Source organism: Columba livia, chromosome Z, assembly GCF_036013475.1.
Source record: "Columba livia isolate bColLiv1 breed racing homer chromosome Z, bColLiv1.pat.W.v2, whole genome shotgun sequence".
Taxonomy (NCBI): Eukaryota; Metazoa; Chordata; class Aves; order Columbiformes; family Columbidae; genus Columba; species Columba livia.
The window spans coordinates 59,588,689-59,606,985 of record NC_088642.1 but is presented as its reverse complement, the minus strand read 5'-3'; the positions used below and the strand labels follow the sequence as shown (position 1 = coordinate 59,606,985).

Below are 18,297 nucleotides of genomic sequence, written 5' to 3'. Positions count from 1 at the left end.
ATTAATGTTTTTCACTTTGCTTCTAGAACCTTGGCTGGAGGAAAGACCGTGTGCTCCTGATGCCTTGCCTACTGTTGCACATCCTCCATTCCTCCATCAGTTGCTTTGATAAACCTTCAGAATTTGCCAAGGTGGAGCTCTGTTTCTCCCACTGAAAATGTCATTTATTTCTTTCTAAAAATACAGTAAATAATACAAATTTTCATTTTCCTTTTCAGCAGCTTTGCATCCGGCTACTTTATCCTGGCTTATGGTGGTGTTTTTTTTTTAAATCCCTACTGCGTAGTTTTAAGTGCTGTAACTTAATACCAGTTATGTGTGTGAAGAGGCAAGCCGGAAATATTACTGAAGTATGTGTTGTCAGGTGAAAAGGACCTGGATTCTGGCAAGAGAGTCGGTATAATATAATAAATAAATTGCAGGAAGGTAAGGTTAGGCAGAGCAGTTGTTAACTACCACGGAAGAATGTTTAAACGAGCTCATTGTTTCAAAAGAATTTCAAGTCTTACAATTAAAAATAAAGATATTTTTTGGTGAAGTACTTTTTACTTCCATTTAATCCTTGCGATTTCAGCGTTCGTTGTTTTCTGTAATGTATGTTAATCGCCACCAGAGGGGAATGTACACAAGCAATTGGGCTTCTGATCGTTGGCATGGGAGACAACCTTTACCTTCGCCGTCAAATATTAGTGCTTAAATGCCTCAACTTTATTATTGACAGAAAAAAAATCTAACAATTATTATAATTAAAAAAAAATCTGAATAGTTAAAACGATTTTTTCCTATGATAAAGCTCTTACTGACTGGAAATAGGCTTTCATTTACTAAACAAAACAAACGCAAAATCAAACACAAAAATTAATGTGTGTAGAATAATGCAAAGCTTTAAAATGTAATTTTCTTGCATAGCAAAAAGTTTCCCAAATGTGTAAATGTGATACAAGAGATTTGCTTATTACTCCAAGTGATGTAACCAGAGAGTTCTGAAAAATAGCCCTACAAAGCTGAAAAATAGTCATCTGTTTCCTTGGTCTTTGGACAGATGATAAATGGAAAACTTCGAAATGACTGGTTTTAGCTGTTGGCTTGTATTTTTCTTTCCCCTAAAGGATGCCATTCTGTACTTGAGGATCCAACAAGATTTCCTTTAAAATTTCAGTCTGTAGCTCTTATGATTGCAAATGAAACTTGTAAATGTAGAAGCCAGTAGTCTATGATGTAGAGCTATAAACCACCCATATTCTAAAAGTGGGACATTGAAAAAAACCCTGTGTTCTATTATTGTATTGTTCTGCTCTTCTCTTTTTAAAGGCCAAAACATATGACCTTTTCAGACCTACTGAGCTGTTTTTATCTTTAGGCTTTTATTTTTTAAAATGAAAATGCCTTCTATTTAAGCTCTATTCAGGCCAGAATCTGACTGAATATCACATTGATTCCTGTGTCTTTGTCAGAACCAGTGACGACTTTGACATATACCCTGTTCAGTCTCTCCCGTTCCTTTCTAGAAACTAAGAAACTGAATCATACTGTGCCATTTCTTGAGCTAAGGTTTACTGCAGCTCTGAAGCTACCATAGTGCTCTTGCCCAGTTAGTCTGTTCAAGGTATTTTCAAACTGGAAGGGCAGGGGAAGACTGGAAAATGTGATGTGTTTTTTTTCTAATTATTTTCTCATTTGGGGTTGTGCAACACGAATGATATAATGGCAGCATTTCTTAAAACCTGGTGCTGTAAGACTTTGACTGTGACCTCAAACTGGGTGAGGGAAAAAAATGAGTGAAGTTCTAGCTCCATTTAACACAAGTGCCCATATTTCATTTCTTTGTACTTAAGTGATCTTACTTTGAGCTCCCAGAATTTTTCAGACCAATTTTAGAGAAAGATTAAACGAGTACTGAAAAACACTCAGGGTGAAAAACATGAGGCCATGTGGAAAGAACCGTGATTTTCTACACATACTCACCGCTTGTTCTAGAAAATGTAAAGTTTATTAAAAAAATAAATCAAACAACAATAAAAAAACCAACAAACCACAAAACCCTCTACAAAACCTGAGGACATATAAGCAGAGATATGGCCATATCTAAAGAGACACACCTTTAAATATAATAGCATTTGAAGTGCCTTATGGTGCCTCCTTAATTTAATTGAAACCCACAACTGCATTACTAGAGTTCTGACTAGCATACTCATTGTACTGTCCATCTTGCTCTATCTACCTACTCCTTATGCACAATGGATCTTTATGTCAGGTGGAGCAAGCAGAAAGTGTTCAGACAGATAAAAGATGGTTTGTTTTCTTCATTTTAAATCTTATTTACTCACTCTCTTCTATGACTAAAAGGGGGACTTAAAAACTTGTATTTTTAAGTTGCTATTGAAGCAGGTCCCTGTGTACATTTGTAACACCCTTAGCTTCTAGTTAAAAAGACATTGACTTACACAGTGGGAGTATTTTTACAGTATATTTTATTGCTGGACCATGGCAAAATTGCTCCAGTGAGAAATGCATAAGGAAATGAAGTGCCATGGCTGTTTGTAACTGCAAGCATATCCCTTTTAGAAGGTGACCTGTCTAGGTTTTGCTCTGTGTAGCAAAATGTGATTTGAATGTGATCCAGCTGAGATGCTACTTAGTTTGTTAGATTTTATTCTGCGCATGCCACTGGCCTTGCAAAACTGATATGGTCATGAATAAACCCACAAAAATAGGTTACATGTCTTCATGAGGTAATTACAATTACAAAGACACAGTAAAACATAATGAAAACGATATACATATGTAATAAAACACTAGACTTATCCCATTTTGAAGACTTATGTGAACTGTAAATTTAAGGAAACTATAGGAGTGCTGAGAAGTAAATCGCAATCCCCAATAACTATTAATTCCCAATCTAGTTATCTTGTAACAACCATAGTATTACTTTACAAACAAATAGCTAGAACATGAACTTGGCATGCCTGAGAACATATGGGATAATGAATCATTTTTGCTTGCCTCTAGCAACCTGAAATTTCACATATGGACGATGCTTAAAAAGATTTCCTAACTTTTCCCATGATGCTCTAATTCTACATTTTAAATGTCATAACATTTTCACACTTGGAAGACTATGGCCCGTTATCTCCTGCTGCTAGTCTCTCTACTGTTTTCTGCCTACCCCATTCCTTTTGTTTCTTTCCCCCCACTTCCATATTCTGAGACCTTTAAATATATGTCTGTGTAGCTGCATTTAGGTCTTTTTAAATAATTCTTTTAAAGTCTGAATTATTGTTTTCTCTCCAGTACATTTTTACTGTTTTTGTTTTACTCTGTATTCAGGAAAAGGAAAATGTGCAAGATGGATACAGTTGGTCAGTGCCTGCTTGTGGGAGGTTGCTCTTATTATTGGGGGTGGTATGTAATAGTAAACAGAACCAGCTGCTATGTAGCTGCATAGCTTAGTACAGCATATATTATTTGCATGTAAAGAAGCACATACTCCATTTTGAGTCTGGATCAGAAACAGACCTCATTCCATAGCCATTTTTTTCCTTTTGTACTTTTCAGAAGAATGTGGTAGACTCAACTGTGTGACCAAGGAATGAACGAGTTTTTAGGGTGCAGTATTTATAGTGAACAGGCAAGATGAAGATCTGACCATAACTTGCAAAACATTTAATCCATTTGAAAGGGTGTGTGTATTAACTTGGTGAATCAAGCTTACACTAGTGTGTCTCCTGGCTTCCAAAGTAATTTCATCATCTGGTACATGAGATAAAATACAGATGTTTCACGCTAGAAACACAGAGCTTGATCTTTATTTTTTTTTTTCCTTCCCCTTTCTTGGCTTACCCTGTCTTTTTAAAAGCCTGGAGAACAGACGTGGTCTGTTTCATTATTTCAGACCTGGATATGACTTATTAATGATTCCTGATAAGAGTTGAACTGTTTGCCCAGCAGAGTATGTCCCCAAAGTAAATATCATTTTAGAAAGCTGTTTTTTTATATAATGTTTTGGTTGTTGGAGTGTGTACTCATAAAAATTCATGACTGGTCTATCATTTTTCCTTGCATAAAAAATAGAAGTGAAAGCTTAAACAAGGAAAAAAGTGTATTCCACTTCCACAAAGGTTTTAATCCTCATGTAGATGGACTAGTCTCTCAAATTGCAAAGAAAGTAAAACGCTGTGTTGGTTTGTCTGTGGCAGGCTCTGATGTGCTGTCCTTTAATTTATGTTAGCCTTGGAACCAAACAAAAACCCAGCCTTTGTTTTCCAAAACTCACTTTGTCCTATACGGTACGTCAACACAGTCACTGAAACCACTGAATCCACATGGCTGGAAAAACCGAAGAGAAACATCTTCATTATTCATAAATATAGTTCAAGGTCCAATACCTCAACTCTCTGTAACATTTCTAAAGAAAAATAGTAAATAGAAGATTAACATGGTGAAAGCTTGTGTAAACTACCGGATTTGGAAATTCTGGCTATCTTCCTAGTTGTGTGTCTTCCTGCATTGTCTGGAGCAGGGCATGTGCTGAGGATGAGCCTGGTGCGATCTCATCTTCATTCCCATGACAGGGGAGAGGTTGTTTATTTCATACTTGACCCCCACGCCCAGCTCAATCCCCCAAAGTGTGAGGAACTAATAATTGTCTGGCCTGTATTCTTTAATTAGATTATTTAATTCAGGCCACTGAAGCTCAGAGGCAGCTTTCCCATGGTGCTGAACCAATGTAAATGTGTGGATGACAATAAGCACCCAGTAGAAGAAGCGTATATTGATAAACAAGCAGAAAGGATGACAGTCAAAAGCCACATCTGAGCCAGAGTCTTGCCCACACTGGGCTGGTGAGCAAACACGAAAATATTTTAATGTCATTTGCAGAATGGAGCAGCTTCATGGATCATGCCCACACTGCATGACAGCCTACCCTTAGAAAGCAAGTTTGGCAACAGATGAGATGGAAGATCCTTATATTTTGCTAAGAAGAAATAACCCTAGAGAAAATGAAAGTAGATATAACAAACTAAAGAACAAAAAATGTAGACTGCAGTAAAATATTTGGAAATCTGTCCAGAGGAAGCAGTGAAATACTTGGAAAGATGCCATGACATTGCACCAATATATGAAAATAAAAAAGTATTTTCTCTGTCCCCATAATATTCTTTAAAATTAATAATGGAAAAGAGGAGGACCTACAGAAATGCTTAAGAAGGTCTGCAGAAGGATCATTGTTCCACGTCCAGGGAGTTTTTCTGTAAAGGTAGATGAGCCAAAATCCTCACTGACAGTAAGTTTCAAGGAGCACAGATAGGTTTTTATTTGGTCCATTCTATACTGATCATACAGCATTGATGAACATAGCAATACAAAAAGAGTATCTGCCTCTCCTAAATTTTATTGTCTTTCAGAAAGCTTTTGACAATGAAGAAAATATTTGTAACAGATAGTGAAACTCCTTTCTCCCCTCTCCCCTTTTTTTTTCTTTCCCTGTTAAAATTATTCACGTATTTCAAAACATGATCAGGGTGTGAAATGTACTGCAGTCTCTAACTAGGAACTACCTTATTGGTGTGATATACTGCTAGAGTTAAACCTGGTTTGGTCCTGCCTGAATCCTTTATTTTTTGTTAAGGATCTTCAGTGTGGAATGACAATTTGAAATACAGATGGCAGAGTTGGAATTCTGGACTCAGCTGATATGTGCCTCTTGAATGCATCATCAAAAGAAATTAGTGAGTGATATCCTAGCCACAAAAAAATCAACCATATCAACCGTTTAGATTTTGTTGTTGATTAGCAAATGAAAATTACCGTTATGAGAACCAGATGGTTCTACGCTATTTGAGCAATAAACATCACAAACTGTTGATAAATGTAGTTATTCAGGGTGTAACTTCAGTGAAGACAGTGACAACTTCATTAACATTTCTCCTTGACGGTTACTACTGTTTGGAAGCCTACCCTGGTGAGAAAGGGCTCAAGTTCAACATCCCTTTCTTAGAAGTCATATGGCATGGCTGCTGCCACACACACTGCAGGAATCCCAGCAAATCTGTCCAAGAGAAGGTGAAGACATGGCCAGGTTCTCTGGGCTCCCATCACCAGCTGCAGCAGGAACCCTGTGACTCTGGGGCAGTCATTAATGTTCAAGCCAGTACAGCTCTGAGAGAAATGTATCTTACAGTCTGAAATGCCCCTACGTAAGACATATTTTAACTACTGGAAGGAAAGAGAAATGGTGTGCGACGTGGAGAGAAAGAGGTTTCACAGCACAGCAGTGTGGATATATACAGAACTGCATCATCTTGCCTGCTCAAAAGAAAAAAGCTGACAATGAGTGACAACATGAGAAACAGACAGATAACCAATAGATCAAAGTACAGATGTGCTCTTTCCATGGCACTGAGGTAGATAGTCTCAAACTGAAAAAAATACTTACATGGATGAAACACAAGGAAACGCATGGAGAGGATCAATGTTCTATTAATGCTCCTCCTTTTTCTGAAGTGAAGAAGTGTTATTCCTTTTGATATAACATTTCTTCATAGATAGGCAGTGAATATAAATGGTCAATATTTTTTCTGAAAATATTTGTTAGCATATTTTAATTTTTAATGCAAAGTCATGTAGATCTAAGGATAGCTATTCTTTGATGTGTTTGAGTCAAATAAAGACAAGCGAATCAGAAGAAAATTTGTATTTGATAGAAAAATAAAGCTGGAAGGAGCCTTAAGTAATCTAGTCTCTTGCTCCACTCAGTAAACATCCCTATCAAATGCTTTTTGTGTGTTTTCAAAGACCCCTAGTGATGGAAATGGTGAAACCTCGTAAAAGATTCTGCTAGAACTCCATTACTCCATTTGAAAGTTTCTTTTTTTTTCCAATGCTTAATGTAAAATTCCTTTTCTGCATTTTAGGTCCTGTTTACCACACCTAAAGAGAACTGATCTATTCCATTCTCCTTTGTGACTCTATTCCTCTTAGCCCCTCATTTATCTCAATCTTTCATTGCAAATTATTTTTTCCCCAGATTTGTGGTAATCCACATTAATTCCTCTCTAATCGACCAACTTCTTTCTCTAAACAGTGTGCCCAAAATTGAATGTATTATTCCAGCTGGTGCCTTACAACTATAAAGAGAGTGATGGGATTATACAACACTGACTTTTCTTTGTTTATAGTGATCAGCCAAGGAGCTATTGAAACTCTGAGGAAATTTTACCCTTTGTTGGAGGGTATGGCATACATATAATTAAAAAGAGCCTCTTGCAATACTAACTGTTAAGCTTCTACATGCTGCATATGTTTAACTTAAAAAGAATTAATATTCATAGTAAACTAGTTCTAATTTGTGTGCTGGGTGATAAATTCACCATCAGCACTGCCTCAGTTGGCAACAGAAACCTATTTAATTGTACTTTATAGAACTGTCATAATGGGAACAACATTCCTACTATGCACTTTTTGTTTAACACTTTCTTAACAAGAAATTTGTGTATGGGATGCATTTGAAAATGCTTATGAAAGAAAATAATTTAAAAAATTAATTACTCTTAACAGCTTTAAATTTTAAAAGTATTTTCCTTCCAAAACTTTTCTTTTGTGAAACGGAGAATTGTTTTTCCCATGCTGTAGATGAGAGAGCCAAGACAGCACTGATTAGTTTGTGAAGGTTGTGGAAAGAGCCAAGGTAGGACAAGAACTCCAGAATGCAGATCTGCATCCTCTGTTAGGGCCCTTAGAGAGTGGTGCATGCCTACACTGGGGGCTTGCTTTTAAACACACGCTACGCACACACACAGGCCCCGTGCCACATGTTTGATTCTCTTCTGTTTCCTCCAACTTACATTCAGTTCTGCGTAGAGAATTGATAGCCACAAAGCTGGTCTAAAACAGCATATAAGGCTCCTGGTACTTTAGGTAGGGAACTCCCAATACATTAATCTATTATCACCTTATATCTTTTCATATTTAAAAAAAAATATTTGTATCTTTTATTTTTTAATCCTTTGTCTATCCAGGTAAGATAACTCCCAGATAAGTAACACTTATATTGTATTAAAATGCTAAGCTATTTGCAGGAAGATGAATTTCACTCTGTGAAACCAATGGTTTTGGTCAGTATATTTTTAAACTGACAAGGGGTTCGACAAAAGTACAGTTTCACTCAGGCTGCAAGATCTTGATATCCTCTTCTTAAAGCTTTTACAAATCTTCAGAGAAACAGAAAATATTACAGGATATGTTGCAGCTTACCACTCCAGAACTTCCCATCAGGAGGAGAATTTCTTGGATTGAGGCACTGTCCATGGAAGAGCTGGAAACTGTTTTTGCACCTAGTACAGTTCTCGTAGCTGTACCCAACACACGTTGCACAGCTCCTGTGGCAAGGTTCGCATTCTCTAGAGATGTCATCAGTGAAGAAGCCATCCCCACACTCACTCACACATGTGCCACCTGCAACAGAAACAGAGCCTTGCATTGTGGTGTGTACTGACACCTGTCAATCCTGACAAGGAGGTACCTCACCCATAGCGTCTCTCTGTCTGCAGCAAGAAACAGCTTAAGATAAAAGCAGTATATAAGTACCCATGTAACTTTTTGTAGCTATATGAACTCTAATATTTCAGTGTGGAACCTAAATTCAGCTCAGTTGCTTACGCAAACTTTCCAAACTTCAGAATCTTAGAACTTATCCACACTTAAATTTATATCTAGGTGGGTTTTCATCCATATCCTAAATACTGGCACATACAAATCTTATGGAAATCTAAATCTGGATAAAACTTCTATGGTTGAGTCACAGCTGTTATACTAGCCCAATATTAAATCTAAGTCCAGAATTCTCAATGATTGTTAGGTACATACAAATTTTGAGTACATGGATCTCCAGTTTCTATAAAGCGAAACTCAGATAAATCTGATTCAATTTAAGGGTTGCCATACTGCAGCAAATACCATAGAAGTTGTTACACTGATAGCTTTTTGAACTCCCTCAAGTTTCAATTAAAAAAAAATGTAGACTGTCAGATAATTTCAGGTTGTGACCATAGTTTCCCATGAATTCAGCAGACAATGCACAAGAATACCATAACCTCAGGATTTCCTGTGATTCATATTTGGCACCAGGTCTGAACAGGATCTGTCTGACTTATGGCCTCATACTAAAGCTAAGAGATTTCTGGTCTTGTGTGAATCTAATGTGGAATTTGGTGGTTCTAACTGAGCTATATTCGGAGTTTTTAAAGTTCATTACTTTATGTGGACATGAAAGTCAAACACTTGCAAAAAATTAGGAAACCATTTCATACCTTTCTGTGAATTAAAAGCCTTTCCTTTCACAAAGTCTGAGTCAAATACAATATTTTTTATAATTGCCCAAAAGAGTGGAAATGCATTAAAAACAAAACTAGGGGAAAAAAGGGAATCTGTATTCAAATATATGGAGTCTTTGAACCAAATGGCACCATTGGCTAGCACAACCACCTTATGATAATGCAAAGGACCCAGTTTTGTGAAGTGCCAACTCCCTTCAGCCTCCACTGTCTGTCATAGAGAGCTTGGTGAATTTGAAAAATTAGGCACAGACTCTTTCTCTAAAAAAAAAAAAAAAAGTCTAAAATACTTTTGTATATATGCCGTATTTGGTCTTTGCTTACCTGAGAGATAAGAGCCTTCCTTACACGAGTGACACTTGTCCTTATCACAGCTTTCACAGTTGTCAGGACACTCCCTACACTGCAGAGAACTTTCATCTCTGTAGGTATTTTCTGGGCAGTATTTATAGCAACGCTGCTTATACCTGTAATATAAAGTAGAACGTCATTAGTAACATTATTTTGAGGTCACTGAGCTTGTTTTCTGTATGTTTCTAGGTTCGGTAATGGTAAAGCTCTATTCTCATCCTAATGAACAGAAATCATTCCTCTAATGAAGGATTCAAAGTGTGCTTGTGGTTATGTTACTTATTCAACTGGCATGTTTTCTGATCTCAGGGTTCTTAAGTATAACTAATTTGATTTTCCTACTTAAATGTAGGCATAAAAGCAAATGCATGCTTAATTAGAAATTACTGTATTGTGGTTGTAAAGAGCTGATCACTTGTAAAAATACATAATCCCATGCCATTGTTTATAGCTAGATTGAATAGCCTTTGAATCAACTTTTCCTTTTGTCATGATAATGTTTACAGAGATCTCTTAACTGTCTCTTTGAAAAGCAGTGGAGTTCTTCTTTTCCCTCTGCTTAAGTTAAACTTTCAATTATTCTATGTATGTCTTTCCTTTGTTTAACATCCTTACGTTTTTAAGTGTGCCTGCTGAACTGCAAAGACCAGAACTGGACACAAGAGCATACTACTGCCAAGCCCAGAGGCACTGTTAACTTCTAGGCCCTTTCTGTTCCATATTCTTCTCTTCACATATATGAAGTTCACATCAGTCCATAAGGTTCAGAAGGCTTTGACAGTGAGTGATTGGCGTTTTTTTTCAGCATTTCCCATGCCTTTTTCCAAAGTAATTTTTCTCAGATAGGCAATACTTGAAAGGAGTGTGATAACACACACAGCACAGACCTATGTAGTCAAGCACACATTTTTGCTTGAGAAAAATGTGTTTGCACGAAAAGCTATGTAGCTATACTTACATATAGTAGTTCTGAATGCATGTTATACAGATTCTTGGGTCATCTGAAATGAAAAATGTGAAATTATGTAAATAATATTCAGAGTTAAAACCGGAATCCTAAAAATGATTGTTACTACACCATTCTTATATTAAAATCACTACAGCCATAATCAGAACATTATTATCTTTGAATCTCTGTTTACATTTTTTGGAGATAACATCTTCCATGGTCAGGTCTTGGCCTGTATTTTTGCAATTATTTGTTCCTTTTCTGTCCTCAGTATAAGGTACCTAGAAGGTCCTGCATGCTTAGAAAGTGCTGTTCTGAAAAGCAGAACCTTCCCATGAGCTCAGGCTGGCGAAAAAGGAACTCTTAAAGGAGAGTCTAAACTATCCAAAGCTGTAGTTTCATCCTATTCCTTTCTTTGTTGCAGAGAGAAGTTAAAAGCATTTGGCACCTATAAAAGTAAACTTTTCAAAAACATGATAGTTATCAGTTTAATATTAAAAATACTGAGCTAGACAAACACCTTTCTATATTTGGGGCGAGGAAGGAAATGGTACAGATTTTGGGTAAACTTTCTCATCAGAAACTTCATTTCAGCATTCAAAATTCTTGTTGAATGAGCAGAAAAAGTGCTATACAACTTCCTAAAACTGTTAAAATGATGAATATGATTTTATGCTCACACAAACTGAATTATATTTTCTATAACCTCCCGTTATCTTCTATTAGCTTTCCATTTCTTTTACCTTATTCAAATATCCCAAAGGGAGCAGAATGGAAGGAAACAGAACAACCTGGGCAAATGTATTTATAAGCTGTTCTACTATGAAATGCCTACATATTATTTTGATATTAATAGTACTCATAAGGCAAAATTTTCACTGAGTCTGTTTGAACTGTATCTACAATAAATCACACTTTACACATACAAACTTATTAGGCAACATGCACTTGATTTTGCAAGTAGTTCTAGCAACTTATTTATGAGGTGTAAAGTTTCACCCAGAAATTTTGCAGATCTGTAAAATTATTGTCGATGGCTTCTTTTAGAATTGTTTCTGAAACACTGTTTCTGAATAAGGACACTTCCTGAGGTATTTTTTCCCAAATTAATTTGTGTGGGTTTTTCCTTAGAGTGTTTTCAAAATGTTTTTAAGAGCCAGGTTGATATGATGATGAATAATTGTATTTATACATTTAAAAAATTTTTCCGGTATTGGCACATATAGTCCTTATGTTTTGTTTGTGGAAAAAATCAAGTACGCATCAAAGAGACACTGTTAAAATTGCTGGGGTTGCTTGCGGGTTTAGTAACTAAATCTCCATGTACTTTCTGGCTTTTCTGAAGAAAGGACTCTGTCCTCTCTTGCCTGTGGAAGGTTCTGATGACATTTTTCTTTCCTAACAGCCCTCTCAGTTTTGCCTGTATAGATGGCTATTTATGTAGCTCAGTTTGAGACAGATCTCAGCAGTAATTGCAAACAAAGTCAGAATGTCTGGTTGTCCTCTGGAAAGAGATTAGAAAAGTGAAGTGCTGAGTAAGCGGCCATTAAATAAAGACCACATATTTTGAGTTGGTTTAAGATCTAAGGGGATGTATGTAAGAATGAATGGGTAAAAATAGTTTGTTTAGATTGAGGACTGGTATACATATCGTGGAGAGGGAAAGAAAAGTGTCACAAACAGCACTTGCATCCTGCTGCTTACATGAAGTTTAGACAGGAGCGATAATAGTAAATACTTTTTTAGAAGACCACAAATTTTATAGGAACAGTTGATTTGCTGTATTTCACTTGGGAATGCACTGAGTCGTTCTTAAAATCTTAGAGTTTGGAGGTGGGGAGATAATTTCTTGACAATTTTGCAGAATGAAAACACACAATAATTGGGCAACTGTGGCCTATGTTCATTTCCAATTTGTCTACTTTATTATTTATGAACACTTACTGACCCATTATTCATTCTCTTAAAGACATACCCACTAAACAGAAGTTCTACCACCTTCTATTCTTAGTGATAGTTTATGAATTTAAACAGTAGAGGAATAATTAACACAGTTTAAAAAGGAATGCAAAGAGGGCTGCAGTCCGATAGCAGGCAGAGAGAAAGTTAAATATGCAACTATTCCTACAATAGCAAATTTGATATTCAACACATTCTGTGTTTCCAAAATCTTGGAAATTAATTTTAAGAATGAACTAAGTCTAGGGAATTTTATGGATAATATATGTGCAGTTCTTCAACAGTGGCTCCTTTAATATCTGCCACAGTCAGTTCTTGGACTAGCAATAACAAATGTCCTACACTCACTGAGAACTTCACTTGCTCATAACATAACGAGACCTCTGTGTTGCACAGTGGGTTTGTTGGTATGTCATGCTCCAAAATTCTTCTTGTTATAAGAACTGCTAATATTTAATCTATATTTTACAGTATCCATTTGCATTGATTTCCACTATGCTGTGCCTATGCCACTCTTCTGAAGACAGAAACAAAAGTGATCTTGGAAGCATTGGAAACAGGATTCAAACAAATTTAAAAAATAAGGCTTTAGACACAAACCAGTCCTCAGTGACTTTCTGGTTTGATTGCAGTTTTCTTAGGTAAGTAAAAGTTGTCTGGAGTTCATAGAAAAAGTCACTTTTTTTTTTCTTTCCTTGTCTGTAGTACATTGATACTCCTGTTCCCTTCTCTACCCTCCACTCTTCTCAAATAAAATATATTTGGAGTGCAACTATGTTATAATATAGGAAAGGTACGTGCAAGGATTAAATATTGGTGAAAAGCCAAACATTCATTCATTCTGTTGGAACTCCCTGATTTGAAATGAATTAGTGTTTTCTTTTACTGCAGGAGGGAGGTATGGGCATTAGCATTTACAAACATAGCTTTGTTGTGCTGTAAGGGTATATTTGTTAAAATACGTAGAGGAACACTGTAAGTGATTTTTTTTTTTTGTAGTGTTACTGCAGAGGCTTAATGAAATATTTAGTATGTAAGTGCATCCACATTAAAATTGAGCTCCAAAGCATTTTGGAAATCCTTGTCACTGTTTCAGTGTGTTTGAATATTCATGGTGTTTAGACAGATCCTAATCCTGGAAACTTTACATGCCTAGCCCACTGGACTTTTGAGTAACACTTACTCAAAGTATCTCATCTAATTAGCCCCAGATCTTGCAATGACTTGGATGCATGCTTAGCTTTATCTACTGTATACAATAAAGCTGGAAGTTGAAGTTATGTGCAAGGATACATTTTGCAGGATCTGTATTTAGACTGTAACTTTTATTTTAGTTTCCTGTTTTGTTTATGAACTTCTTTTAAAATTAAATTTCTCAAACTATTTACTGGCTCAGCCATGAGTGTAGAATGTGCTGAATACACTCAATTTTTTTGCATGCAGGAAAAGTTCAGGATATTCACTGCATGGGTCTTAGAGTCTGGTTTATTTTTGTTTTCAATTTTAATTAAATGTAATGACTGAAAATTATTTTATATTAGATTTCAGTTTTCCTTTAAGGGTCAGCCTGCAGTAATCGTTTAATTTCAACAGTTACTGCTAGATTTTATTTGCCTTTTATGTTCCCCTGAACAATAATTTACAATAATCTAAAAAAAAAAGTACTATAAATTGTAATGTATCGCCAACAAGTGTAATTATATATTTTAACTACCTTAGACCATTTTTTCTTCAGTTTTTATGGCATCTCAATTAAAATAACTGAAATGTAGAGTTCAAACATAACAGAACTTTTGGCTAGACAGGGGTCTGACTAGAAACTCTGCTTTCAGTAGGGCCTTAAAAATGAAGATTCCTGTTGTGGAACCAAGCGCTCTGGTTTGTATCTTCCAGTTTCTGCAAGAAGGTATTTGTTTGTCTGTGTCTTTTTTGTTGGGTTTTCCACTTTCTGTTTGTGTTTGTTTTGTCAGTGAATCATCTTTTTCTTCTTTCTTCTTGTTTCTGACATTATAATTTATTTCTAGGATGAGGGAGAATGAAGAGATTGTCAATTTTAACTGAGGAAAAAGCTGGATCCTCTTTTCAATTAATTTTATGTGAGGATAAAATGGCATCCAGTATTTTCTTTGATCAAAAATCACAACTTTGATTCAGCCAAGAGATTTCATGAATTAAAAATATACATATTTTTAAGGCAAAAAAGAAAAGAAGCCTTCGAGTAGACTTAATATATTCCAAAAAATCTTACACTTTGACTAAAATTTTTAAAAAATTTTTTTAAAATTTAAAAATTTAAAAAAAATTTAAAAATTTTAAAATTAAAAAATTTAAAAAATTTTAAAAATTTAAGTTAAAGCTACCTTTAAGATGAAAATTGGAAAAAAAAAAGGCAAACAAACAAACAAAAAAGTTCTGGGTCTTGCTGTAAAGCTAATTACCTGAAAAAAACTACCTTACTCTAAAAAAGTACAATCACACTTACTATTATTATATTTCATTGATAAAATAAAGGGAACCAGGAGTATTTACCTGTTCAAATAAGGGTTTTAATATGTTATAGTGTGAAATAGAAATGAAATGCAGATAAGATGAAATGAAATCAAAGATTAATATTAAGAGAAACACTAACCAAAAGTAGTTCCATGGTTTGTATGACTGAGGTGAAATGTTGATAATACATGAATACTTGCACATATGTTGATTAGGAAACTTTAAGGAATACAACATTTTAAAAACTGGCTTAAAAAAGAAATTTTATGTTAGAACACTCCAGACTCTCACGAAACATAGTCGACCAGTGCTGTAGTGAGATTTACACAAGACATGAAGCTCCAAGATGTGGTATCAACCAGAGAAGCCATTGATTACAAGGCTACACAGAAGAAATAATTGTTCATTTTTACTCCTAGTAAAATAAAATATAAGACTACTTCAACAGAAATGAAATAAGGACATCAGCAGTACTAACACTTAAGAAAGGACAGTGAGTTTGTCAGATGTTATCTTTTGTTCTTACTCTGGCCTTACGCCCAGAATCTCAATGTGATGATTTCAAGAAGCATGAAAGCTACATATTACTAAATCCAAACTTCCTCTGTGTTGAAGTGCATTTTCTGAACACACTTATTATGCTGAAATGGTCCCTTATGTTTGAATAGTTTCTGACTACACAGGTAGCTCCTCTGAGTGAATAGCATTACCCAAAGATTGCCTTCCTACAAGCAAGAACACCGACTGCAGGCCATAGGTCCTAAGTTTACACCACAGCCATCAATGCAGGTTTTAACACTAATCTGTACAGCTGGATTCCAGTGATCCTCTATTAGCAAAACATAATTATGCAGGTAGAACTCATGAGAAACATCTCTACATAGGGAGAATCCAAGATGTGCACTGCTACAGTCAATAAGTGGTCCTGTAACGAAATTCCTTATTTGAAGGATCAAGACTCTGATCTTTAAGCTGGTATAAACCCTAAGAATTGAAACAAGGACATATTGAGGTAGAGAATAGAATAGAATAGAATAGAATAGAATAGAATAGAATAGAATAGAATAGAATAGAATGGAATGGAATGGAATGGAATGGAATGGAATGGAATGGAATGGAATGGAATGGAATGGAATGGAGTGGAATGGAACGGAACGGAACGGAACGAAACAGAACAGAACAGAACAGAACAGAACAGAATAGAATAGAATAGAATAGAATAGAATAGAATAGAATGGAATTGAATTGAATATTTCAGTTAGAAGGGACCTACAGTGAGCATCTATTCCAAGCACCTTACCACTTCAGCGCTGACCAAAAGTTAAAGCATGTTATTAAGGGTATTGTTCAAATGCCTCCTAAACACTGACAGCCATGGGGCATTGACCATCTCTTTAGGAAGCCTGTTCCAGTATATGACCATCCTCCCAGTGAATAAATGCTTCCTAATGTCCAGTCTGAATATACCCTGACACAACTTTGAGCCATTCCCACATTGGCCTGTCACTGGATCCCACAGAGAAGAGTTCAGCACCTCCCTTCCCACTTTCCCCCATCAGGAAGCTGTAGAGATCTATGAGGTGGCCCCTCATCCTCCTTTTCTCCAAACCAGACAAACCCAATGTCATAAGCGACTCCTCAGAGGACATGCTCTCCATCCCTTTCACCAGCTTTGCTACCCTCCTGTGGATGCATTCAAGAACGTTCAAATCTTTCTTAATTGTGGGGCCCAGAACTGCACACAATACTCAAGCTGAGGCTGCACCAGCACTGAACACAGCAGGAAGAGCCCCTGTTTTGACCGGCTGGTTGTGCTGTGTTCGATGCAGCCCAGGATGCGGTTTGCCCTCCTGGCTGCCCAGGCAGACACTGCTGGCTCACACTGAGCTTAATGTCACCCAGTGCCCCCAGGTCCCATTTATACTTGTGCCCAGCGTTACTCTGTCCCAGGTGCAGAATCCAGCATTTGCTGGTGATTATGAAAAATAAAGTTCTGATGGAGGCACCAGTCTTGGAGCCAAGGGTTGATGTCCTGGGCTCACATGTTTCTTTCAGTATATTTCTCCCCATTACTGGGAGGACTGAAGAAAACACTATTAGTCCTCCTGAGTCCTTTGGCATTCCTCCCAGGGTCCTGAAACCTCTTTTGATTGACCTTGGTCTTCTTCTTGAAACATCACTAGTATCTATGTGAAAGAGCAGGAATAGGTAATAATTTGAAGGCCATTTTTCTTGTGGCATTGCTGATCTGAGCCCCAGGGAGGCAGCAAACTCCCCTGAAAAGAGGGTCCAGTCTGCAGACAGTTTAGGTCGTATTTGTTTTAATATATTTTTTCTCCAGTAATTCCAGCAGAACTGGAACAGCTAACATTTCTTTACTGTTATGATTCATGAAGCTGCTCAATTTCAAATTGATAAAGAAGTAGCAATAAATGCTTTGTTTTTCTTTGTAACTTTAGAAGTATATTTATTGCTTGGTCAGTGACTACTGAGCTAGATGTACTTTTGGCCTGATCCAGTATTTTTTATCTGTGCTCTTATTTCTGTTGAGAACTGTAAAACCTGCAGCATTCTGTGTTTGCAGAATTCATGGTTCAATCTCCTATCCTAAGTTTTTTTCAATGATTTTCCCCAAGCCTGGATTTTACCCAGGAAGTAATTTTCTTTCTCAGGGAAAAAAAAATTCAAGGACAGAATATTTTCTTTAGTACATACGTCTTGTATCATCAGTGTGAAGGAAATTCTCTTTTACCTATACTGTAGGAAAGACAACATCCTCTAATGTAATGTTCTGCCTACACTTAAATGTCAGTACTGAAAATCAGAGAAGAACAGTTCTGAGTCTTGCTGGGCATTCCTTTTCACACAGATTGCATATTCTCACTCCAGAAGCCTGTGGAAACGAGTCCCATTATCTGCAAATCTAAACCCCATTCTGCAGGATTAACCTCTTGAGGAAGATTTACTCTGAGATAAAAAAGGATTCTTATCATAATTTTCTGTGGTATTTTGAAAGCCAAGCTCTGTTCATCATTAGGGAAGGTTTGAAGAATTGAAGTTTTCCTTTGTGTTTCTTAGGTTGCTATGGGAACGAGATCACTTTTCACTCATTAATCATGAGCACAACTGCCAGAATCACAATCTGTACCTGTGAGCTTGAGTCTGTTCACAGTGCTGCCCTTTTAGTTATCTCACGGGTTCCTTAAATCTTCTCCA

The 18,297-nt window shown here is 36.4% G+C and overlaps 1 protein-coding gene across 1 annotated transcript in view; it reads right to left on the bottom strand.

Moving 5' to 3' along the window:
• The window catches only part of PCSK5 (proprotein convertase subtilisin/kexin type 5), a 256,587-nt gene that overhangs the window by 17,322 nt on the left and 220,968 nt on the right, over positions 1-18,297 (bottom strand). The window contains exons 25-27 of the mRNA XM_065046018.1: positions 10,642-10,684; positions 9,657-9,799; positions 8,254-8,454 (exon numbers count right to left, since the gene is read on the bottom strand). Of these exons, the coding sequence (XP_064902090.1) occupies positions 8,254-8,454; positions 9,657-9,799; positions 10,642-10,684 (387 nt within the window). The remainder of the gene's footprint in view (positions 1-8,253; positions 8,455-9,656; positions 9,800-10,641; positions 10,685-18,297) is intronic.